Source organism: Mytilus trossulus, chromosome 3 (genome assembly GCF_036588685.1).
Source record: "Mytilus trossulus isolate FHL-02 chromosome 3, PNRI_Mtr1.1.1.hap1, whole genome shotgun sequence".
Classification (NCBI taxonomy): Eukaryota; Metazoa; Mollusca; class Bivalvia; order Mytilida; family Mytilidae; genus Mytilus; species Mytilus trossulus.
Window position 1 is genome coordinate 41,586,077 of NC_086375.1, and position 27,844 is coordinate 41,613,920.

The following is a 27,844-nucleotide window of genomic DNA, read 5'->3' on the forward strand; positions in this document are numbered from 1 at the left end:
CTAAACACTGATGATAAACAAGTGGTACATTTGCTCACCTGAACCTCCGTATGAAAATCTGCTATCACTAATTTTGAAACCATGGTATTTATTGAAGTAATCCCCATAACTTACTACGGAACCTACACCAACATCGTAATCGTCACCATAGACTACATCTGTAATTGAAATATGAAAGATTAGATTTTCTAGGACTATAAACTACATGTAGGTTCTCTCTATAGGCATGGATTTATACTGCTACTTATTTTTGTAATTCGTCAAAGTTATGGAGGATATTTTTTGACAGTAAAATTGAAATATCTTTTTTAAGTCATCAGTGAGTCAGTGCCCTACATTTTCTTTTATAATTTTTCAATAAGCTGTACTTAAACTGATCTATTGTAAAATTTGAACGATTTCTGTTATTTAGTTCTTTTTTTTATTTGGATATTACCTCAATTTCTCCTATTAGTTCAACAGAAAAAAAGTATATTCACAAAAATGTATGCTTGTTTCGAGCGAGATTGTAAACGTAAATGAACGGTGACCCCCTTTTTTATACTATTTAATTTTTTATTACGTATAAGCTAAAGTTTATTTAAAGAAAAATGTAGCGAAATCTTATATTAGAAAAAAATAAAAATGATTTAGGCCCGCGAGCCCCCTCAAGCAATTAAAAAAAATCGATATACATATTTTTGAAAATACAGATGGTCACAAACAACCATTTAATGTGACATAGGACGATTTAAAATCATTGGCTAGATGTCAATTTTATTATAGTTCTACTTTATCACACTATCTGGGATCGTATTCATTTTTAAACGTTGTCTTGTCTCCTCGTTTGCTTATTATTGTCATGTATAGATTACTATAAGACAGAATATGTTGTGTAGTCTAATGTCCTCAATAATTTTGCTTTGTCATTTGTTGTTTTAGAATTAAACCCATTTTGAAATTCTTCCTTAACATGAACGTTGTCACAGGTCGAGAAATTTCTAAGCAATGTTAGCAAACCGACTGAGTAAAGATATATATACATTTTTTCAGGAATTTTTTGAAACCATTAGTCACTTTCATAAGTTTCGAAACACGATGAGTGCAAATGAAGTACATATAAAAGTTTATTACCTCCGGAGTAAACATCAAAGAGATGTTGCTTCCTGAGTCGTCCAAAACAGACACTTCTGCTATGATAACTAGACCAGCAATTACCCCATAAGTTGTAAAATCGTTGTAGTCCACATGTTAATGTGTAAGCTTGAAAAAAAAACATTTTAATTTTATTACAATCAGCAGTAAATATAAGCATATTTCAGGAACTTTTCTTTAAAGTCGAAGTTAATATGACCCTCCCTTATCTGCAAGATACAATTTATCTATTATATTATATTTTACGATTCTCAAGTAACGATGAAAAATATTAGTTATTTTCTTGCATTTAGAAAAATGATATAAGTTTAAACACATTTTATACAACTTCTTCAAATGCGATAATTGAACCTGACTGAGAGCTCAAAATGTTTGTTTCTCAGTATAATGCAGTCACTAGTTAACTTTGCCCTTTAACGATTTGTATTCAAACTAACAACGTTTGAATATAGATGCAATAACATGGATAAGTAATTTTAATTTTTTGATGTGTTTTGTTATTTGATTTTGCTATGTGATTAAAGACTTTCCGATTAGATTTTCCTATAAATTCAGTATTTTTGTGATTTTACTTTTTCATATGCATATTTTACTGATCCTAAACAATGATGATTAATAAGTTGTATATTTGCTCACCTGAACCTCCGTAAGAAAATCTGTTATCACTAATTTTGAAACCATGGTATTTATTGAAGTAATCCCCATAACTTACTACGGAACCTACACCAACATCGTAATCGTCCCCATAGACTACATCTGTAATTTTTATATGAAATATTAGATTTTTTGAGGACTACAAACTAGGTTCTCTTTATAGGCATGGATTTATACTGTTACTTAATGTGTTGTAATTCGTCCATCTTAAGCAATTAGAAATAAATCGATATACATTTTTTTGAAAATACAGACGGTCACAAACAACCTTTTAATGTGACATAGGACAATTCAAAATGTTTGGCTCGATGTCATATTTATCATAGTTCTACTTAATCACAATATATGTGATCTCATTCATTTTAGACGTATTGTCTCTTCGTTTGATTATTATTGTTGTATATATGATACAATAAGATAGACTCTGTTGTCAAGTCTCATGTCCTCAATAACTTTGCTTTGTCATTTGTTGGTTAAGAATTGAACACATTTTTAAATTCTTACTAAACATGAACGTTGTCACAGGTCGAGCAAGTTCTAAACAATGTTAGCAAACCGACTGAGTAAAAGTTGTATTTACATTTATTTTCGGATTTTTTTTAATGGTTCACGTAATTAGTCACTTTCGAAAGTTTCCAAACACGATGAGTTCAAATGAGGCAAATAGCAAAGTAAATTACCTCCGGAGTAGACATCAAATATATGTTGCTTCCTGAGTCGTCCAAAACAGACACTTCTGCTATGATAACTAGACCAGCAATTGCCCCATAAGTTGTAAAATCTTTGTAGTCCACATTTCAGTGTGTATGCTACAAATATATACCATGATATTATTATCAGCAAAAAAGCAGTGTGAACAATATATCGATATCACCTTATATAAATATATCGTTATGTCCAGTACAACGAAACACGATGACAGATAACATTTAATCTATCATCTACAAGATATAATCTCACCGGGTAATGGTACTTTTTTCACAAACAAAGCACGATGAAATGGATATTAGTCGGTTATTTACTACGGTTATGTGTGTAATGCGTATGTGGTGTCTAGCGCAATTACAAACTTTCAATCCTGGTATCTATGATGATTAGATTAAAATATCCCGTTTCAATCTTTTACTTTAAACTGTTTAGAAAACATGGCATTCAGCTTCACAAATGGGTTTGGACAAATCTAAATTAATCAATTATCAATCCGTTTGAGTTTTTTTTAAATTTGTACAGATATATATATTCCACTTGATGTATTCTTTCATTTCATTGATGAGATACAGTTTATAACTGATCAATATTCATTAAGTTTTAAAATTTACTCACCATGTCCGCCGTATGAAAATCTGCTATCACTGATTTTGAATCCATGGTATTTGTTGAAGTAATCACTATAGCTTACAACAGACCCTACCCCGATATCATAATCGTCACCGTAAACTCCATTCTTCACTACCAGTGCCCCATCGTCAAAGTCGTTACCTTTTATATAAGAATAAAATCTTACAGTAATGTTTGTTAGTACACTGTTTTACTCTCTTTAAAACTATCAATGTCTGCTATCATTCTTACAACAGACCCTACCCCAATATCGGAACCGCTTACCGTAGTCTTTATTACCACTGCCTTATAACCATCGTCAAAGGCATTTTTTTTTAAAGAATAAACGTTTACAGTTATGATTTTGAATACCGTGTTTTACTTTCGTTATAAAATACAATGTGTACTATCATAAGTTTCTTGTCGGTCTTACAAGTTACCAGTGATCCAAAAACAACGATTTTAATTTATCAAGAAAGTTACATTACTAATACCACAAATGCCAAATATGTTGTATCTGATAATATCTCCGAAATACATCTGACCTCCTCTGGTTTTGAGAGGGATCGTGTTTGTTAGTCTTCATTTTTAATTTATGACTTGTAAACTGTTGTTTGTTATTCTGTGAGCGTTTATGTTTTTTGTCAAAGCAATCTGAGTGAGGTTTTGACTTCTGTGTTTAATTATCCCTTTATATCTTCTTCTTTATGAAACAGATCTACATAATAATTTTTATTCAATGGTTATTGTACATACATAATGCTACAAATAACCGTTTGAGGTCGCATATGACAATTTCACTTCCTTGCTACGACCGACAACATAGTTATCATTGTACTAATTTTATGTGAATACAGAATCAGTTCGTATCGGAAAATAATACTTCGTCAGGTAGATGACAGTTGCTGCAAGTCGTGAAATTGGTTGATATAGTCAAATGTTTAGTGATGTCTGTGTCTATGCTTTCGTAATTTTTGTAAAACCTCAAAACATGCAATATTTCCTAGGCTTAACGTCTTTATTATTATAGTATCTGTCATATACCATCTATTGAATTACAGCAACATATTTTTCTTATAAGGTTGTACTTTATGCTAATTCAAATGAAGAACTAAACAAAATGTATTACCTCCGGGATAAACTACAAAGAGACTTTGCTTCCTGAGTCGATCAAAACAGACACTTCTGCTATGATATATAGACCAGCAATTACCCCATAAATTGTAAAATCGTTGTGAGTCACAGCTCAGTTTGTATCCTAATAATATATTTGATAATATTGATTATAACAGTAATCATTGTGAATGTAGAAAATATGGGGATTTTTTTTTGTCCGGTATGCTTGTACAAGATACAATTTAACATTCCAACTACTTATCTGCTTTTATATTTTCTCAAGGTAAGTTGTGATCACAAACAAATCACAATGCATCGATTACTTTAAATCATTTTCTTGTGTTTAAAGTTTTTAAGAAAATGATAGTTCAGGTAGTTCAGGATCTGCTTACCCTTCCGGAGCATCTGAGATCGCCCCTAGTTTTTGGTGGGATTCGTGGTGTTTATTCTTTAGTTTTCTATGTTGTGTCATGTGTACTATTGTTTGTCTGTTTCATTTTTAGCCATGGCGTTGTCAGTTTGTTTTCGATTTATGAGTTTGACTGTCCGTCTGGTATCTTTCGTCCTTCTTTTTTTAACAGTATTGGATGATATGACAGTTCATAAAATAAGTAACTTAAAATAAAAAAAAAAAGGTAATTGGATTCTCGAATAATTACGATGATGTTTCGGTGTTTTAGGTAAACACTATTAGTGAATATCAAATAAAGTTTCCCATTATTAACTATACAAATGAAAAATGTATAATCTAACGATGCATTATATGTCTATTCAATGTTCAATACTGCAATATATATGTTATATGTTTTTCAACTCAATTACTAATATTTATTTTTTGATAAGTACATTTAGTTCGTTTCATACGGGTATTGGTAGTATCTTAACAATGCTTATCATGATTTGAAACTGACTTACCTATACCTCCAAAAGTAAATCTACTGTCACTGATTTTGAATCCATGATATTTGCTAAAGTAATCCGAGTAACTAACAACAGACGGGGACCCGATACCATACACGTCACCCAAGGCTGAATGCTTCAGAACTACAGTTTTAGGATTACCGACATAGTCGTAAGCTGTTATTAAAGGAAAAGAAAAACAAATACTAAAATATATAGTTCTAATAGGTAAAGGAAATCCTCTTCTTAAATAGTAAAAATATCATGCCACAAAATATAAAACAAAACAAAACAATATGTTGTTTAATTATTTCAAAACATTCTCAGTAGACACTGAAATAGAAAACTAGATTACGACTACCGCAAAACAGGTTGAATCATATTCAATATTAAAATGATACATTGTACCTTCGTTTTCATGGATCAATCTCTCAACATTTTCAAAAAATGATAAAGAGGTAATAGAGTCTTAATTATGACATGATTAGCATTTGAAAAATAAATACAAATAAGGAGATGTGATGTTGACCTTAAAAAATAAATGTTTATAACAAGAAAAATGAAATTAAGATTCCTTTTGAAATTGTATGTTACAATCACCATATATCGAACATGTTACCTGCAGCAGCAACCACTAGGAATAACACACATATCAATGGACTCATGATGAAGTATTAGTGATTGTTAACCTATGTTTGCACTTTATATAGTAAATGCAAACAACCACATGTTGCCATGTTGCATGTAAAATTAATGTTGTTAAGTTTTGTTTTCCTTTCTTACATATTTAGGATCTCTAATCTACAGTTAATACTTTGATAATATGGGAAAACACATGATTTGTTTCTCACTTCATTAGAATGATTGATACTTATGCTGTCTAACTCTGTACACACCAGTTTTCACCAGTTTGATAAGTTTGTATAGGCTACGCATTGGGATTTTCCACCACTTTCGTTCAAGACATTGAACTCGATTTTTTCCTTTATGAAATTGTCAGAACAGAAAGTTTAATAACCTGGTTTATGTCAAAGAACGACGTATCCTCTTTTCTCTAAAAGCGTTGTGGACGGTACTAATCAGACGATGAATATAATATCAATATGCAGATAAAAGAGGGACGAAACATACCAGAGGGATCAGTCAAACTCATAAACCAAAAATAAACTGACTAGTATGGCTCAAAATGAAAAAGACAAACAGACAAACAAAAGTACCCATGACACAACATAGAAAACTAAAGAATAAGCAACACGAACCCCACCAAAAAATAGGGATGATCTCAGGTGCTCCGGACTGGTAAGCAGTTTCTGCACCACATGTAGCACCCGTAGTGTTGCCGAAGTGATAGCAAATCCGGTAAATAGTCTAGTTCGGTAGGTCACATTCATGAAAGGGAATGCGACGTAACGAACATATCCGATATCATTTGTGAAACGGTCAACCAACTCATGATGGCGTCCGTAAAATTTAAGTACGGATGATTTCAACTTCAACATTTGGATAACCTGATACTCGATTTATCGGGCTATTTTGCGTCTTTTGAAAGTGTTTTCGTTGTTTCATCATAAATCAGAAGATGACTTGATAAATTTGGGTCAAAATTCATATTCGTCAGTTCCAACATAATGACATCGCTGATATTTCCGGGTCAGAGTTATCATTGCCGGGTCAACGTGATGGTCTTCCAGTTAAGCTTCTATGTACCGAAGTAGTTATTATAAATTAGAATCCTGGTACCTTTGATAACTATTAACACCACTGGGTCAATGCCACTGCTAGTGGACGTTTCGTCCCGAGGGTATCACCAGCCCAGTAGTCAACACTTCGGTGTTGACATGAATATCAATAATGTGGTCATTTTTATAAATTTCCTGCTTACAAAACTTTGAATTTTTCGAAAAACTAAGGAATTCTTATCCCAGACAAAGATTACCTTAGCCATATTTGGCACAACTTTTGGAATTTTTGCTCCTCAATGCTCTTCAACTTTGTACTTGTTTTTGTTTTTAAATATTTGATTTGAGAGTCACTGATGAGTTTTGTGTAGACGAAACGCGCGTTTGGCGTACTAAATTATAATCCTTGTACCTTTGATAACTATTAAAGTAAACTTTTATTTGTCTGTTTAAATTAAACATGGTTGTGACGTCATTCTATTGTTTAACTTGTTCTTTATTTCAGTGATTTTACTATCATTTGCCTGTTATAAATCATTATGTTATCTTAAACCTGTCCAATATTTTAAAGAAAAGCCCTCAACTTAAAAAAAATAAATTGGACAACAGAAGGTAGAATAATTGATTCGTACAAGTTAATGATAGTTCAGGTAGTTCAGGATCTGTTTATCCTTCCGGAGCACCTGAGATCATCCCTAGTTTTAGGTGGGGTTCGTGTTGTTTACTCTTTAGTTTTCTATGTTGTGTCATGTGTACTATTGTTTGTCTGATTGTCTTTTTTAATTTTAAGCCATGGTGTTGTCAGTTTATGTTAGATTTACGAGTTTGACTGTCCATTTGGTATCTTTCGTCCGTCATCAAGAACTGACAAGAAATCATTCCCCACCATGTTTTTCTTCATGTGAATAAAACAAATACAATACAACCAACAATCAAATGACATGAACACAAAAAAAAACGACAACATTTTATTTAAGGCACCTTATATTTATTCCAATATAATTATGTTGTCAGTAATCAAGATGGTTTCTTGAGAAAAATAATCACTTTCGAATTAAACACAACCATTTCTTCAATAAATTCTTAAGAGGCTCCAGGGATAAAAAAAATAAACACAGAAAATTGCCGACACCCTGGGTCATAAATCAAATCATTTAACTTGCAAAGGGTTTTTATATAGAAACCAATAATTGTGCATGGAATTTATTAATAAAAATAGATGTTAGAAGTCATGTCTATTACATTTTAATTGAATTTTTACATCAGACTGGTATCTGCATACATACAACTATTGCAAATATGGCTTTGTTTTTACACTTCTAGTTCATATATTAGCTTAATTGTGTTAGATAAATGGTAACAGATGATAATTTTGTGACAATAATTCTAAACTGACCATTTGAGGCAGAAAATGGGAACTTTTATTGACAAAAAGGCTTACAGTAAGATGTGGACTGGATACAGGGGCAGGATTGGATAATTTATATACTAATAATCTTGAATGTTGGAATGATTGACTGCTAAACGTAACATTTACAGTATTCTCAAATGCTTTCAATATGTTATTCAAACAGTTTAAAACCAGTTCTAGGCATTTTATGTTAGAAAACATGCAAATAGGGTAAGCTAGCAATAATTAAAGTCTTGTTTTCAAATTCTCTAAAAAAAAAATTGAAACAGGGGAGGGGGGTAAAATAACAGTAACAAATAATCATACTTTATGCAGTGATTTCCTTGTGGCTATTATTCTGATAAGTGAGTATTTATGTGAGAAAGAGTGTTTGTTTTAGTTTTTCTATTTGAATAAATGTTTGTATAGGTTGCACTTTGTTTATACAGCTGTTTTTTAAATCACGCCTCTTTTGGGAAGATTTAGAATATTTATAGATAAATAATTTTGGTTACATACTGCTACCCAGTTTTAATATGTAGGTTGCATCTCATAGAGACATAACTTGTTAATGTTACTAGTTGTTTATATTGAAATCTGTGGTAACCCTACAGTCGAGATAGCGGTTGTTAAGAAAGGAGTAAGTTCAGTAAGACCCCTTTTTGGCCCCAAAATATAGCAGTTTTACACAATTGTGAAAATGTAATCTTCAAGCTATTTGTTGTAAAATGCTTCTGCTACACAAAAATGTTTTTTTTTAAAAATACAATGCACAAATATCGGGTGTTAGCATATTAAGTCATACTAAATTACTGAAATCTTCACAATTATAAAAATTCAGTTAAATTTTAGACGGTTTCCGTCTTAAATGAACGTGGCCGCATTCGTGTTCATTCATAATATTGAAATACTAGTTGTATTTGATGATAGTACATAACATATATAAAGGTTGACGATGAACACGGATGCGGCTTCTTTCATTTTTAACAAAAATCATTTGAGAAGTGACGATGTTTTGCATATTTGAAATATTTTTCATATTTAAGCCTGAATCGGACCGTTTGAAATGACTAAATCAGTTAAAATCTTGCACATAAACTAATTGCAAAATATGCAACTCATCCCTATATTTTGACCTTTGAAACAAATAGAAGTGCATATGAACTTTCCATTCTAGGAAATTATTTTTTCAAAACTTTATAGTAAAAGTGGTACAGTTTTAGCCGTAAAGGGAGCTCCTATGGGAAAATGCGTTTTTAATATTTACAGAATGCAACCTTTAGCATTAATTAGGCGATGATGCTCGTTGTTAGTCTTTTTTTATTGCTTTCATTTATTTCTTTTTTGTGGAGTTCGTGTTGTTTCTTATTTCTTATTTATAACTGTTGATGTAAATATCATTTGGTTTTGTGATTTTTTGTTTACTCCTTGGTGTTGATTGTTATTGTCTTTTTGCACTTTGTTCGTAGTGATATCTTGAACTGTTGAAACTAAATAAATGTAGGTGCAAGATTTAATGATATGTTAATATATAACAAGAGGCTGCCAGAGCGTCAGCTAATCGGATTTATTAAAATTTATTTCTGTCCTGGCATTTTTCAATGTCACAAGAACCATAACTACTTACTGGTGAAAGTAAAAATCGTCAACATCAAATTTAACCTCCATTTTTTCATTAGTAAAAATATTAAAATTTCAAAAACTTTGGTTGAACAGTTCAGGAGTAAATGCACGGACACGACACGACTGGAAACACCAGTTTTCAATCTTTCAAGAACCATAACTCCTGAACGGTAAAGGTAAAAAAAATCATTATTGAACTTGGCCTATTGTTGTTTATTTCTGTATCATTTTGTTCTCTTGTGGAGAGTCGTCTCATTGGCAATCATACCACATCTTTTTTTTTATAATTAATATACAACAAATCTACAGAGTTTAGGTACGTCTTAGACGTGTTGGGATTGTGTCATATCAATTTGATCACTTTCAATCATTTGAATTGAGTGTGGATCTCAAGGGTTAACTCGAATGAGGGCACATAATACAGATAAACATAAAATCAGTCATAAAAGTGGGAGGTTATGCTAGCTATAAAAACAAGTTTGCTCTACCATTTTTGATATAATGAAATGATATTACTATATTTAAAAAAAAAAAAAAAAAATTTCCATTTGTTTGATGTGTTTGACCTTTTGATTTAGACATTTGAGAAGGGAGTTTTCGTTGAGAAGTTTTATTGGAGTTTAATTATTGTTATTTTGCTTTTTATGCAACATTTTACTCAGTTTCATCCTCAAATCTGTTTTATGGGAGTTTGAATCATCGACAAAAAAATATCACGGAACAAACAATCTTTAATTGTTTAACAGTAAGTGTTAGACATGGGAACTGTGACATCCAATGTCGAGAGCAACAAAAATTATTGTTTTTTTTAAATTGCATGCATATCTAGTCACTCTCCAACCGCATTATATGCCATGCATATTTTTACTTCTGCTACTTGATGTAGGTGCAGCCATGTTGGTAATTATTATAAATCACATGATGTTTATTACTGTTCATGCTGTCATATACACAGAAAGCTATATTTACTCCCCCTTTTGAATCTTTCGTCTTAATTTTTTCTTTGCTGAAACCGATGTCAATGTTTTACTTCTCAATCATACAAAACTTTACTGTTATTATCTTGGATATTGCCCGTCATAAATTTTACAAACTGTCTGCAATTTGAAAAGATGACAAAGAGAAACGAAATCATCAAAACTTTTTCTTCGTCAAAAAAGTTTTTTTTAAAGCATCAATTTTATGAAAATTTCTGTCAAATACTTTCATCTCTCGTATCAGTACGTATACGTAACGACACCTGTTTTAAATTGTGAATGAATCAAGTACTGCAGGATCTAAATAATGATGACTTTAATTGTAAAAACGTTCTGAAATCACCTGTTCTATTTTTCAATATTATTGATTTTTTTTAGATTGCCACTTTGTTACTGATGACCAAAGCAGTATCAACAACTCCTCTTTGGAACACGAATTTATCAAAGGACCAAAACACTGGGAGCATTGACAAATTCATTTAAGCTTTTATATAATAACGGATTCAATCGAGGATTATGCAAAACAAGTGTTAAACATGAAAAAGAAGACAAAAATACTTCAATTGTGTAGTTTTAGGATTTTATGCTATTATTACAAATCAGAATGTTATACACTTAATTAGTTTATGAACACTTATGGACCATGCTACATGGATCTTCAAAGACAAATATCTTTGCTCAGCTGCTGTCCTTAATTCCCATGTTGCTTTTTATGTAGACAAACCACATATATGAACTGATGTAGCTGATAACACTATTATTCCTTATTCGTAACGTAACATAAGGAAATATTTAAATGTATTGTTTTTGAAAGCTTATAATGCCAGCGTAGATACAAATATCTTTCTTTCAGAATTGATCATACTGTGTTAAAAATCACTCTTATTTGAATAAAAAATCATAAAGGATTTTATACGGAAGAATCATATATATATATGAACCTTTTGATCCGTTTCGTTCATAATGGCCTCTCATGTTATTTTTTCAAGTTTGGTTACAATGTATAACGCATTTATCCCATCAAACTGAAAATAAGCATACTAATTAATTTCTGGTTCGTATTCATCAATATCAGAATTATTGACAATTAGGGTCTGTTTAGAACTACATTCTCAGCAAAACAGTTTATTTCAAGATTCAAACTTTGTGTAGAAGTTTCTAAACAGCGGCTTTAAATGACGAAAGTTTCTCAATACAGATACTTTATTTGAGAGCTTGAGTATACTATCATGATTTATGTAAAAGAGTGATACTGCTTATCAGGTACATTTTGAACCTTTTGACAAAATGTTCCTATTATTGAAGTTGATGTCGGCTCTTTGAAAGGGGTACATACATCATCATGATTTGGTTGACCGTTTTGAAATATTGATCAGATATCAGATTAGACATGTTGGACATATCAGAATGCAACGTATTTCCAGATTTTTATTTGAAATCAGTATCCCGGCGTTTTCCACACGACAGGCAGCATATGATTGTCCTTGATCACCTGATATCACCCTTAATGGATTCGTGTTGTTACTCAGTGTAACGTTTTCGGTTTGCTGTTTTTATGGCATGGTGTTGTTGAATAAGTGTTTGTTTAACTAATGATTTGATAATTTTTACCTATTTGATGGATCAGTTGATCAAAGATACACAGGTAGATATACTATTATTTTTCGTTTAAAGACACAATGGCGGAATGTACAGAGCCAAGCAATATGTATCGAAGAAACCCTTAAGGTGGTATGGGTGTCTTCCTCCATCTTGGATTGTAAAAAACAGAGAATCAAAGGTCCAGATTTTCTATCAAGTTAGCAAAATTTGTTGCAGGAATGAGATATTTAATGTGAGTTTTCATTTAAAAGAACCAATTTACAAGAATTTAACTTATTAATATTAATATTTTTTCAAATATTGATTATGTTTTGCTGTTTATAAAAAGAAATAAATTGGCATTTTAAGGGGAGGTAACTCTAAAACAGTGCATTTTCTGAAGGATTCTACATGGAATTTTCCTATTTTGTATTTTAGCCGGAAAAAATGTGCGGTGACCCTATCTTTACTTTTGATATCCTCAAAGCATTGTCTGAAAGCTATCTTTTCCTTAAGTATTTAACAATTCTATCATTTTGTTTAGTTTCTAATCACAAAATGGTGTTTTTTCCTGTACAATCCATACAAAATGTGTCATTTTGTCACGCCCTGTAACTTGAGAAAATGTGCGGTGAACTATCATTTTTATTATATTTTTCAACATTAATCAATAGATACTATATTTTGGCAAAGTATGTACGAATTCTATCATTTTTATTTAAGACTCCCATACCACCTTAAACATGTAGAAGTCGTAAAAACAAAGCACATTAGAAAAAAATGAAAGATAAGAATACAAAGTTATAGACCAATAACACGATGACGGGATGCATAAGTAAAGAGTCTCGTTAAATGGATATTGTCAAAAACAGACTAAACAGTAAAAATCATATTACTAGTTATCAAAGGTACCAGGATTATAATTTAGTACGCCAGACGCGCGTTTCGTCTACATAAGACTCATCAGTGACGCTCATATCGAAATAGTTATAAACCAAACAAATACAAAGTTGAAGAACTAAAGATAAACAAAAGTATACTTTAGCACGTTATTAAATGCTAAACAACGTCAGTTCGCAGAATATATACTTCCAGAACATCGGTCAATACCTGTGAACGTGATTCGAAATAGTTATCAACTAGGTCTTGGTGCATTTCGATGAACTATGTTATCGAAAGAACGAGACATTCTTTGATATATCCCTGGTTCAACAACTTGCTTCTCCAAAAAGTTTTAAAAGTCTGAGTGGGAGCTGCAAGCTCTTGAATACCGAATAGGTTAGTATATTGCTTCTAAAGTGGGGGTAAATTGATAATTTCAAAATTAAATCGTCTTGTTTGTCATAGTTTCTTGAATTTTAATGACTATATATGTCAAATACGAGGTATAAGTCTAAACATGATGCGAAGGAAGCAGTGTCTGTTCTTTTAATTTCTAGCTCTGGGGAATAGACCAATGGAACCCAATTAGAAAAGTTCAAATTGTAAATGGAAAGAATATCACCAACATTACTGAATATGAAATTAAATGACATTGATTCTGTGATCTTTTTGAAGTCTTAAGGAACTCCATATCATAATACACTAGACTTGGTCGACAAGAAGAGGTGCACAGTTCGTTCCAATAGGAATGCCTCCAACAATAATGTTGCCTATATAAACCTCCAGCATACTGACACTTGTTCATCTGTGTAGCATGTTTTACCCAGTTTTTAATATTAACAAAATATGCCTTATGTTATTCCAAAGTAATTAAGTTATACCATTGTTATGTTCAAAAGCAATGTGGATGTTTTTAGACGTCTCACATGGGGAATGGTGTTATACAGAGTTGCAAATTTGAAAAGTTTTGATAGAACTAATTTCAGAAAAAATACCTAGGGTTAACATTATCAAGTTTTTTTTTAAGAGTTTTAAGAATCCACATATTGTTAAAACTAACCATCCGATTTTTAATTCACCGTAATTTTCATTGAAGCCACGAATAACTAATGAATGACCTCAATCTCATTCTTGTCAAATGAAATGTTTTGTTTGGAAGATTACCTGAGTGATAGTTTATTCCTTATTTTATTTACTAGACACTTGAAGTAATACGATTTACACACAAAGGCAATATTATATGAAGATTTGTCCGCAGGAACAACACCATACTTATCATGAAGAGATGATAAACATTTCACAGCCTCTTAATCTCTAAACAATGGACTTTGGTCGATCATTTACATAGTTTAAAATCTTATGAATGCGATGTTTAAACAGAGACCTGATTGTTTTGACCCATTCTGACAAAGTGTCAAGTTCAACTTATTCTTGTTCAGTCAATGCACTGGCGTAATCCTCCATGGAATCTATAATTATTTTGAAATTATGTTTCCTATTGGTGTGTTTGGGTTTCCTTTATGTTAGGGCCATGAAAAATTAGCTCTCAGAGATTTTCTTGTTGAATTATGTTAAGATCCCTAGTATCGAAAAAACGCCACTCAGTCATTTTGAATTTCAAATTACAGTAACACTTTGCTCAGGCTTAGGGTGACAATCGTGACACCTTCAAAGCGACATAAGATTGAGCAAGAACGTATTGACTTCTATTTCACAATTCAACCAAACAGGGTAATTCTCTTTTAAACTCTCATGAAAAAAATGTTCCACAGCAATATTATTTACCTGCCAAAACATGTTTAACCTTAAACACCCAGTCTATTTTAAAATAACATATATTGAATCCTTTTTTCAAGACCCAACTGCAATTTGACGGCTGAGTGTGGCCTTTATGTATCCATTTTTCTACCGGCATTCATAGCCTTTGGTTGATTTGGAACCCCCTTTCCCTTGTAGGGTGAATCATTTCACCCAACAATTTGAATAAACATTGCTTGTTTGCTTTTTTTAACTCGACTCAGTCGTATTGTAAATTTCAATTAATAGCCTGGCGTATATATATTATTAATATGAGGTTAGGCTAACTAAACTTACAACACACGATAATACGAACGTCTAGATATCACTAACAACGAAAAAATTTCTAAATTTTATTGTCATTAAAATATACCTGCAACTCTGCAATCTACAAAAATATAAAATGTATTAGTTAACAAGTTAATGCATTTAAAGAAGTGTGCAACAAAGTTATCCGAATAAACGATTAGAAAGATCGGTTGAAATTGACACTGCAATAGTTTTTACGATCACCATGAAGAATCGGTTGACTAACACGATGCATTGTTGTTTCAACTCACTAGTGACATATTTTTGCGGTCTTTGGTCTTGAGATACCATTAACGTTCTGTAATTTTTGATTTAACCGATTATGTACTATTACCATTGTGACTATCATAGCGTAAAGTTCATGCTTAGCAAATGACGTGTTCCTTGTCGATGCTGAGAGTTTATATAACTCTTGACCTGTTTCGGTTATTAATTATGACTGCCTTTCAAATATTCGGCTTTCACTGTTCCTAATAAAGGTTCATCTGGAAAATTCCACCGAATTCATGACATTCGGAAAGTGCTGTTTTATTTGTTTTCTCCATGCAATATAAGTTATAGCAGAATTGTTCATTCTCATAAAGTGTTATGTAACCAAAGTATACTGGTGCATTAATTATGTCATTCCAATTTTTCAAATAAAAACAAAAAAAATATATAATGAATATAAAATTACCTTTATGTTTAGTAGAGATCATTATAGACTGCACTTTTGACAACAGCATGGCCGCCATCGTAGTCAATATCTGTAATAGAGAAAACATTGATTATTGTTTTCAGCTAGTATAACATTTTCAGTTACGAATTCTTTCGAACATCTGTTCAGTCCTAACGTTTGGTGTGATTAAAAAATAAACAGTAGAATGTGCTGAATCTTTTAAATCAATTTATAATATTTTGAACTTTCTGAGAAGGTCAAATTACTTTAGATGAGTTAAATATTTTGTTGTCTTCGGATGATGTTAAAAATCAAATAATTTTATAATAAATGACTATTTGTTGCAGAACTCGACAATTTACAATTTCGCTGCAACACAGATATTGCAATCCTTATACCATATAGATGATGTTTTCTCAATAAATAATACAAAATTTCGTGACTATGTTGAAAGCATATATCTAGAAATTGACAATGAGGGTCGCTTGAAAAGAAAGATTTACGACAAAAGAGATGATTTTAATTCTTAATTGTGCACTTTCCATTTATATGTAGCAACATTCCATCAGCGCCTGCATACATAGTATATATCTCCAAACTGATCCGATATTCCTGCGCTTGTTTTTTCCTATCATGGTTTCCTGGGTAGAGGTTTACTTCTCAAAAGGAAGCGATTCAACCATCAGTTCCATCGTGAAGTTCAAATCACCCTCTTCGTAAATGTTATGGGTGCCATCACGAGTTGCATTGATTGATCGTCATGGAATAACTGTTTCATAAAGATATAGGATTTGTTCCTTATGTCGTAACTACAATTTCCTTACCTTTTCACGAATGTGACCTACCGAATAAGATTTTTTACTGGGTTTATAATAAAACTAGCAACACAACGGGTGCCACAGTAGGATCTGCTTACCCTTCTGGAGCACATGAGATCATCTCTAGTTTTTGGTAGGGATCGTGTTTCTTAGTCTTTAGTTTCTGTGTTGTGTCTTGTGAACTATTATTTTCATGTCTTTTTTAGCCATTATAAAATAGTTTGCAAGGCGAGCGCAGTTTCACAGAAATATTTGTTTGAAAATAGACTGATTGTTTTACAAATTGTGTTTGATGCTTTCCAAAAACAAGATTTTTTTTTATCAATTTGGGTACAAAATTCTATCAATCCTCATTTAGTTTTTCTTATAAATTAAGGAAGCTGATAATATTTAACTTTATTGCAAAACACCGTATGATCTTCAATTTGTCTTTATCTTTGAACATCATTATCGTTATTCCTGCATCTAAAAATAAGATATACTACCATCGTGGTATCTCATTGACAATTTGGATTTCATATTTTCGTGTTTGACCATACAAAAATTGATTCTTATCATACATAGTCTAAACCTAAAACTGACTAAATTACAAACCTATTTTACATTAATTGCTGTTTATTTACTAAAATTAACAATAACTTTTGTTATAACAAAAATCGCAGTTTCTGGTATCATGAACACAAAAAAATTACTTACCACCTGAGTAAATATCAAAAAGATGTTGCTTCCTGAGTCGTCCAAAACAGACCTTTCTGCTATGATAACTAGACCAGCAATTACCCCATGAGTTGTAAAATCGTTGTAGTCCACATTTTAATGTGTAAGCTTGAAAAAAAAATACAGATTATTGTTACATCATAGTTCGTTTCTCTGTTTGATTCGGTGTTGTGTCTCTGTTGTGTCGTAGTTCTCTTATATTTGATACGTTATTCTCAGTTTAAGTTTGTTACCCGGATTTGTTTTTTGCTCTATCGATTTGTGAATTTTGCACATCGGTATACTACTGTTGCCTTTTTTTATTACGATCAGAAGTAAAATTAAGCATAATTTATGTAAAGAACAATCCTCAAAAGTCGGAGTAAATATAAAATTTAATAATCTGCATTAAACAATCTATCCAGTATATCATGATTTAATCTTCTCAAACAATGATGAACATAAGTAGTGATTCCTGTTCTGTAATTCGGAAAAAAAATGATTCGTAAATATTGTATTCCTCTTGTTACACATATGTAATGTGTCTAAGTTATCAAATAAAAGTTGAAAGTTGAAAATTTAGACACTACTTCTTCAAGGGCGATTCTTGAACCTCACCTTCAGCTTAAAATGTATGTTTTACTGTGTTATGCAGTCATCAGTAAACATCAACTGATATGAGTCATAAAATAATTAAACTTATCTTTCAATACAAATACCATTACATTGTTTTGAAATTTTTTATGCATATCATACTGTTCCTTAACACAGATAATCACCGAGTTATACATTTACTAACCATGTCCTCCATATGAAAATCTGCTATCACTGATTTTGAATCCATGGTATTTGTTGAAATAATCACCATAACTTACAACAGAACCTACGCCGAGATCATAATCGTCACCATAGACACCACCGTCAACATCGTAACCTGTTATTAAAGTATTAAAGTTTACATTTTTTGTAAAACCCAAATTGTACCCGTATATGCATGGATTTCTACCGACACATATTTTTGTTTGAAACGGTCAGCTTAATCAATTAGCTATACACTCGATAAACATACTTTTGTAAATACATATTTTCACCAATAACCATTAAATGTCACATATATATGACAATTTCATATCCTTCATTTGCTGTCAAAATTATTGGAGTTCTACTTCAATATTTTTTTGTTCCTTCAATTGCTTGATACTGACGTGTATATGATAAAATAAGACAGAACACGTTGTTACGTCTTATGTCTTCAATAACTTACCTTTGTTTTTTTTTGTTTCAGAATTTAACCCATTTTTGAATGTTTACTTTAAACATAAACATGAACATTGTTACCGGTTAAGAAAGTTCTAAACAATGTTAGCCATACGACTGTGTAAAGTTATATTCATAGTAATGTCTTTTTCGCCTTTTAAAAAGAGATCCTCGTAAGATTCATAAATTATTTCTATTCAGTTTCTAAATAGGACGAGTTTTAATGCAGCACATAGCAAAGTTTATTACCTCCGGAGTAAACATCAAAGAGATGTTGCGTCCTGAGTCGTCCAAAACAGACACTTCTGCTATGATAACTAGACCAGCAATTTCCCCATAAGTTGTAAAATCTTTGAAGTCCACATTTCAGTGTGTATGCTAAAAAAATATATACCATGATATTGTCAAAACAAATCAGCAATGTGAACAAAGCATATATCGATAACACATGATATATTGTTATATAGATCTAAAATTGTGGTATGAGTGCTAAAACGACAAGTTTCTATCCAAGTAACAAATTTTAATAATAGAAAAGATATAATTGTTCAAAGTACGGTCTTGAACTCATACAGAACAATCAGCTTTTTTAATGTTATAAAAATGTCTAGTGTAAAACCTTTCAAACGGGAAAACCAACGTCAAATCTATATAAAAAACGAGGAACGTGAAACGAGAAACCCTTATGAGCCGCATTCACAGACAACAACTACTGAACATCAGGTTCCTGACTTAGGACAAGTGCAAACAAATGCAGTGGGTTAAAACGTTTTGTCCGGTACATTAATACAAGATGAAACATAACATTATAACTATCATCTGCAAGATATAATTACAAGAGACAAAGCACTGTTACATGAATATTTTACAATTATTTCCTATTGTTTTGGTGGAGATATGTAATGAGTTTAAATATCCTTTGGTATTTTCTTTTTCACGTAAGTTAGAAGACATAATAATTAAATTCATCAATGTGTTTTGACGAATTTGAATTCAGCAATTAACAATCAACTTAATCAAATGTGGCTTCATATACTTTTTTGTCATGCGTTTTCATCTTTAGTACATAGATCTCTTTATGGAAAGATAAATACATTTTGTTGATAATGATACAGTTTATATCTTGTCATGAAGTTTTAAAATTTACCCACCGTGTCCTCCGTATGAAAATCTGTTATCACTGATTTTGAATCCATGGTACTTGTTGAAGTAATCACCATAACTTACAACAGAACCTACACCAAGATCATAATCGTCACCATAGACTCCACCGTCAACGTCGTAATCTGTTATTAAAGTAAACAAGTTTAAATTTTGTAATAAAAAATGTTCTCTTTATTGGTATGGAAACACATATTTATCTAAGTTCCTCTAGCGTAAGTAATTTAAAATCAAATCGATATACATATTTGTTAAATGAATAGAGATGTTAACAAATAATTATTGCATGTCACAAAGGACAAATATACCCCCTTGCTTCGATGTGATTGATATCATAGTTCGACTTCAATGTCAATATTTGTTTCATCGTTTATTTAAAACGTTGTCTTGTTTCCTTCGTTTGCTTATCATTGTCATACTTATGTTCAGATAAGACATATGTTAGCACCCACATATTTATATTACTTGAGCTTTTTTTCGAAATGTTTTAAAGCAACTTGTCTTCGGATTCTCAACAATACGAGTTCAAATGAAGCACATATCAAATTAAATTACCTCCGGAGTAGACATCAAAGAGATGTTGCTTCCTGAGTCGTCCAAAACAGACACTTCTGCTATGATAACTAGACCAGCAATTACCCCATAAATTGTAAAATCTTTGTAGTCCGCATTTCAGTGCGTATGCTACAAACATATACAATGAAATTATTTGAAACAAAATGCAGTGTGGACTAATAATATATCAATAACACCTGATATGTATTGGTATGTCCAGTACTGTGATACAAAATAAAGGATACCACTTCAACTGTTTTCTGATAAATGATATCTATGATGAGTTTATTTATCTGCAAGATATACTAATAAACCTCACAGGGTAATTGTAATGTTATACATGTTAAGCACGATAAGATACATATTGTACGTTTATGTGCTACGGTTATTTACCAATGTTATTTCAACTGATCGGGCGGAGCTAGGTTTTAATTTGCATAAGGACAGTCTATTTGAAGATGTGTGTGATAAGGATGATTGCCGTTATAATTATTACTGATTTCTAATCACCTATCAGTGTCGTCAAAGGAATTTACAAAAGAATTACTCGACACTTTATTGATGAGTTTATCCTAATACACCTATCTATAGATGGACTGGTTTATAATGAACCGGTTAAACTCCGCCCAGTCAAGTGAAATAAATCGAGAAATATATACACCTGGAAAAAATTATTGCAACACCAAATTGAAATTGAAATTAAAAAAATAGTTTTTATTTTTTTGTGATATAATTTGGTAAAATAGAACTACTTAAACGTTATTCAAGTATCACATGAGTTTAATCAATAAATATCGACTCGGTAAGTTCTTATATGCACATGCAGCTACTGTACCCGTAAACAGCAAAACAGATGTTTTCATTCTCATTGTTTTCAACACTTTAAATAACCAAGTTGTTAAAGTTATGTGATTGACACCTTGTAATGGGTCCTCGACAACTCTAAACTGCAGCAAGATGACAGATTATCAGCATGAGAGAAGCAAGGATGTCGCTGTAACAACTGCACGCATTGTTGGTCAACACCATTCCCCTATAAGTCGTTTTAAGAATAAAAAATGGCACTTAACGATGTTAAAGACCTTCCGAGATAAAGAAGACCCCCTATACCATTTGCTAGGGAAAATCAAGCATAATAAAGGTTGGTCAGAAGGAAACCGATTGCATACAATACAATCCCAAAAAGAGAGTGGTGGGCATACAGGAGCCTTTTAACAAGAACTGTTCGAGATCGACTTATCGCTACTGGTAATCGTGCGATAAGATCCTTTCGGAGACCTTTGTTAACGAACAGACACCCAGTTTTCCGTATCCAATGTAGTGCAGAGCTCGCTAAAGTTTAAAACTACCATCGTTGAGGAAGATTCATTGTTCCAATGGAATTCGGGTCATCTTCCTTGGACGGATCGTAGCCCAGATTTGAACCATATCGAGCATATATGGGACACTATTGGGCGGAAAGTGCGCGAAAGGACACCCCAGTTTAAACACATCATGAAATAAACAATGCCCTTCATCAGAAATTGTTGCTGCTACCTTAGCAACAAATAAGTCGATTTTTGGCAGGAATCAAAAGACGTTAAGATGCGGTTATCCGTTTGAATGGAGGCTGCGCACAAAGTACTAATTCTTTGGCGTATAACGACCAACCATGATGTGAACAGTCATCTGAAGATTAATTTTGAAATGTCTGACATTGAAAAGTTTGACTACAGCCAAAGTTGTAAAATGCATTTTTTTTGTACAAAAAACACTTCATTTTGTTATTTAAATTGTGGTTATATATATCATTTTTTTTCAAACATTTTTTGTTCTTTTCTATGCTAATGTTATCATAAACAATGTTTCAATAATATTATACAAATATTTTATTATATAACATCCAAAAAAAGAGGCTGATTTTTCAAGTTTTGAAAAATCAAGGTGTTGCAATACTTTTTTCCATGTGTATATGTGCAATGAATATGAAACGAATGTCTGGCTCAATTACAACATTTCTATCCTGGTATCTATGATCCTTTTTTTAATATCTCGTTTGCATCTTGTACTTCTCTCTTTTTTGAAGACATTACACAAGCCATAAGAAATATATTTGTTCAAATTTAAACAAAAATTATCAATCTATTAAATCCCATGATCGATGCATGATATATTAATTTGTTTTTCACCATTTGAACAGAGATCTATTACTAAATGATAATCCTGGTACCTTTGATAACAATTTACTCAGTATATCATATCATTTAATTAATAAAGATACTTGTCAATAATCATGAAGTTTCAAAATTTACTCACCATGTCCTCCATATGAAAATCTGCTATCGCTGATTTTGAATCCATGGTATTTGTTGAAATAATCCCCATAACTTACAACAGAACCTACACCAAGATCATAATTGTCAACGTCGTAATCTGTTATTAAAATAAACAAGTTAACATTTTGTAATAAATAATGTTCTCTTTATTGGTATGGAAACACATATTTATCTAAGTTCCTCCAGCGCAAGGAATTCAAAATCAAATCGATATACATATTTGTTAAATGAATAGAGATATTAACAAATAAGCATTACTTGTTACAAAGGACAAGTATACACCCTTGCTTCGATGTAGTAGTTATTATAGTTCGACTTCAATGTCAATATTTGTTTCCTCGTTCATTTAAAACGTTGTCTTGTTTCTTTGTGTGCTTATCATTGACATACTTTTGATCATATAAGACATAATTTATTGTTAAGTCTTATGTCTTTTGTAATTTGTTGAATCGAATTTTCAAATTCTTAAGTTATACGCCAACAAGAACGTTGTCACTGGTTACGAAAGTTGTAAGCAATACTTGCAGCCCACAGAGTAAAGTTATTTTCAAATTAATGCAGCTTTTTTTCAGAATGTTTTAAAGGAATTTTTCGTCAGGTTCTTAACAAGACGAGTTCAAATGAAGCACATATCAAATCAAATTACCTCCGGAGTAGACATCAAAGAGATGTTGCTTTCTGAGTCGTCCAAAACAGACACTTCTGCTATGATAACTAGACCAGCAATTACCCCATAAATTGTAAAATCTTTGTAGTCCACATTTCAGTGTGTATGCTAAAAACATATATCGTGATATTATGAAAAACAATCAGCAGTGTGAACTAAGAATATATCAATAACACTGAATATATTGCCGTGATCACATTGGCTTATACGCGGTGTTGTGTTAGTGTAATTCAAATATAACCTTAACACAATCACGTTCCCAATGATTAAACTCAATGTCAACATGTAGTTTAAATCATGTTTTGTCTACATACAGTCGATAGTTAATGTAGGCCTTTTGTGGGTATTGTGTACACAAAACAAGATATTTAAAACATGAATTTTACAATGTAAATTTTAAGAAGAAACGTTTAAAATTAATTAAATTGATATTTCTAACAACAATAAATAAAGTTCTTTACTGAATAAACTAGAAATATTGCTTTGTTATAAAACAAAACTTAAGGTAACGTTATTAACTCCCTTTATCAAGACTCAAAGCACCATCATTGCGCAACACAAATTTCATTTAAAAATGTCTTCCTGAATCGATTGTCCCTTGAATGAACAACTGGATGAAGTATTAGGGACAAAAGCAAGTACAAATCCTTCTTTCTTATTCGACATAAGAAACAAACTTCAATTATATATTTATAATACCACCTATTTATATCACGAGTACAATGTTTGAAATATGCATGAAATATTTGCCACTGGTCTTTACTCCATACATTCATGAATGCATTACTATAAAAAGTGTGCGGTAAATTGCATTGCTCGGCTAGTATCTAGTTGTTAAGAAGTATTTGCATGGTAGTATTGGTTCAAAATAATATATCATGCAAAGAATTGCATATCGTCAAAAGGACAGTCATAATTATTAAAATGTTAGCCAATTCGATTCTGTGTAATTAAATCTAAATGACATATCGGCTACTAATGTGAACAAATTTCATGTTTTGGTAATTAAAAAAAGTCGTATAAATGGTGACACATTTATTGTGAAACCAGTGTACATTACATTAAACTAATTGAAAACAAGTTTATTGTTCATGACGTCTTAAATTATTTAAGCAATTATCAATTCACTTAATTCTGCGACGTCATATACTAATCTGTTGTCATATGATTTTCATCATATGTAAAATCTATATATATTCATTTCATTGATAAATATACAGTTTATAACTTGTCAATAATCATTATGTTTTAAAATTTACTCACCATGTCCTCCGTATGAAAATCTGCTATCACTGATTTTGAATCCATGGTATTTGTTGAAGTAATCACCATAACTTACAACAGACCCTACCCCGATATCGTAATTGTTACCGTAAACTTCATTCTTCACTACCACTGCCCCATCGCCAAAATCGTTACCTTTAATAAAAAAAATAAAAGCTTACACTATTGTTTGTGAATACACTGTTTCACTCTCTTCAAAACTATCAATGTCTGCTATCATACGTTTTTCGTCAGTCTAACAAGTATCTAGGGATTCCAAAACAATGATTTTATTTAATATTGATATTTTTGAAACTTACATTACAAATACCACAAGTGCAACACGTGGAGCTGTATTTGATTCTCTCTCCGAAATTCATTAAACCTCATCTTTTTTGATAAGATTTGTGTTTTTCAGTCTTCATTTTTTTTAAATTTTCATCTTGTATACTTTTTACTACTTTTGCGATCGAATTTTGTTTGTGTCATGGCAATGCGAATTTTCTTTCGACTTCTGAGTCTTAATATTCCTTTGGTATCTTTACCTTCTCTTTATGAAACAGATCAACACAATATTTTTTTTTCTAAATGATTCCTGTACAAACAAATGTTTAAACAACATAAAGTCACACATGAACATTTCACGTCCTTCTAATAAATCATAGTTCATTGTAAAACTTATATGTCAATAGACAACTATTTTGTATCGAAAAAATGACTCTGGTGACTTCATTTCCTAGTCTAAACTACTTTTTGTTATAGGATTTGTCATATAACATCTATTTAGATAAAGCAGAGAGCTTTTTCTTGTTAGGCTCAAATAAATGCGAGTTCAAATGTAGAACAAAGGACAAAGTGTATTACCTCCGGGGAAAACATTGAAGAGATGTTGCTTTCTAAGTCGATCAAAACAGACACTTCTGCTATGATATATGGACCAGCAATTACCCCATAAATTGTAAAATCTTTGTGAGTCACAGCTCAGTTTGTATCCTACAAATATATTTGATAATATTGATTATTACAATAAGCAATATGAATTTAATAATATGGGAACACCTCTTGTTTTTAATCTTATCTCCGGTATGGGTTTTTCAGTTGCATTAACCATTTCTACTTCTTTTATAGGGTAAGTTGTGTTCACAAGTAAATTGAATTAAGATGCATTGATAACTTTTATTTCCTTATGTTTGAATTTAACATTATTGGAAGACATGACTGATGACAGTTAGCTTCAAAGATGTTTGATACATGTTGGTATCAAAGATGGAAGACAGTTTAACAACTTTTTGTTTATAGAAAATGTATCTTAGAATAATAAACTTATGGTAATTGAATTCTAGATTGAATTTGATGATGGTTTATTGTTTTAGGTGAACACTATAAGTGGAAATTGAGTTAAGGTGGTATCCAACACCTTGAGTAAAATTAACTTGGCTCGTTTAATTTTCATAAAATTTTGACTTACTTTGACCCCTTGACAAAAATGTAAAATTTTCAAAAAAATTGAACCAACCATTTAACTAGAAAAAAATACACTGGTTATATAGCAGTTAGACAGACAATAATTTTGATCATTGAAAAGCTTAATATTCTAATAATAACTACACAACGTAATTAAAACGTTTAGCTGATGTTTAAAGAGTTATCTCCCTGTAGTGTTAGGTACCACCTTAAGATTCAAATGATTAAATATAAAGATCAGAAATGTATAAACGTATGATGCATGATATGTTTTTCAACTTGAATAATGAAATCTATAAATACATTTAATTCTACTCATAAGTTTATATTTAGTAACTAATCAATAATTATCATCATATAAAACTTACTCACCTATACCTCCAAATGTAAATCTGCTGTTACTGATTTTAAATCCATGGAATTTGTGGCTGTAATCCAAGTAACTTACAACGGACGGAGACCCAATGCCATATACGTCACCAAGGGCTGAATGCTTCAAAACTACTGTTTTGGGACTACCGACATAGTCGTAAGCTGTTAATACAAGAAAAAGAGTTTACATTTTTTTTTGTTAAAACAAATTTTCAATCATATTTTCTTTATTATATCAGTAAAATAGTCTTCTTGCAGATCAATACATTCATGCCACAAAATATGTCACAAAATAACATGTTGATTGATAATTGAAATACATTCTCAGTAGACACTGAAATACAAAACTGAATTACGAGTGCCGCAAAACAGATTTAATCATAATTCAAATGATACATAGTACCTTAATATTTATGAATTATTTAATATTTTCAAAATATGGTATAGAAGAAACAAAATATAAATCATGTTTCTATTTTATCACCACATTGAGACATGAGCTTTCAAATTTCAGTTACTTGTAATTTTTACAAGAAATAAAAACTATATTTTATGGAAAAACACTTCAGAAAAATACTTTTATTCATCATTATAATATCAAGCATGTTTAGCATTTGAAAAATAGATACAAATAAGAAAATGTGATACACTATAAATCAATAAAAGTAAAATTTACATTCATATTAAAATATTATTTTAAATTAAAATCAGCATAATAATATCAAATATATTACCTGCTGCAGCAACCACTAGGAAAAGCACAGATATCAAAGGACTCATGATGAAGTATAAGTGATTATTACTCTATGTAGGTACTTTATATAGTAAATGAAAACGACCATATGTTGCCGTATTGCATATAAAATTAATGTTATACAATTTTGTTTTGTTTTCTTACATATTTAGGGTGTCTAATCTACAGTTAATACTTTGATGTTATGGAAAGAAACATGATTTGTTTCCCACTTCATTAGAATGTTGAATACTTTATGCTTTCAAACGCTATATACACCAGTTTTTACCAGTTAATAATTTTGGTAGACCACACATTCAGGACGTTGCGTCATTGGATTTTCCATGATATCAAATTAAAAAATTGCACTCAGCATTTTCCTTCAAATAATTCAAACAAAGATTTCACCACTTGTCCTGTCATATGCGTTCGTTTTTCACTTTTATTTGCTAATTTTTAATTGTTCAAACTCATCAAACTAATTTAAAAAAACTGTCATAATAAAGACATTTATGTATGTACATAA

The 27,844-nt window shown here is 31.2% G+C and overlaps 1 protein-coding gene across 1 annotated transcript; it reads right to left on the reverse strand.

The window, feature by feature from the left end:
* Positions 1 to 27,365, reverse strand: LOC134710788 (uncharacterized). Its single transcript, XM_063571187.1, has 14 exons — positions 27,320 to 27,365; positions 26,586 to 26,747; positions 25,614 to 25,742; positions 24,750 to 24,905; positions 23,466 to 23,594; positions 22,800 to 22,916; positions 20,505 to 20,633; positions 19,940 to 20,074; positions 19,038 to 19,166; positions 18,331 to 18,465; positions 2,469 to 2,597; positions 1,771 to 1,890; positions 1,114 to 1,242; positions 1 to 158 (listed from the first exon to the last, which is right to left on the reverse strand). The coding sequence occupies exons 1-14, from the start codon at positions 27,363 to 27,365 to the stop codon at positions 1 to 3; spliced, it is 1,803 nt and encodes a 600-aa protein (XP_063427257.1).
* Positions 27,366 to 27,844: the final 479 nt, after the last annotated feature.

What these genes read in the sequence shown, in the direction of transcription:
- LOC134710788 (XM_063571187.1), bottom strand. Translation starts at nt 27,365, where the DNA reads ATGAGTCCTTTGATATCTGTGCTTTTCCTAGTGGTTGCTGCAGCAG. An exon ending in ATTTTCATACGGAGGACATG is followed by an intron (nt 23,595 to 24,749) that starts GTGAGTAAATTT and finishes ATATGTTTTTAG; the next exon opens with CATACACACTGAAATGTGGA. An exon ending in ATTTGATGTCTACTCCGGAG is followed by an intron (nt 1,891 to 2,468) that starts GTAATTTACTTT and finishes TAAAAATTACAG; the next exon opens with ATGTAGTCTATGGGGACGAT.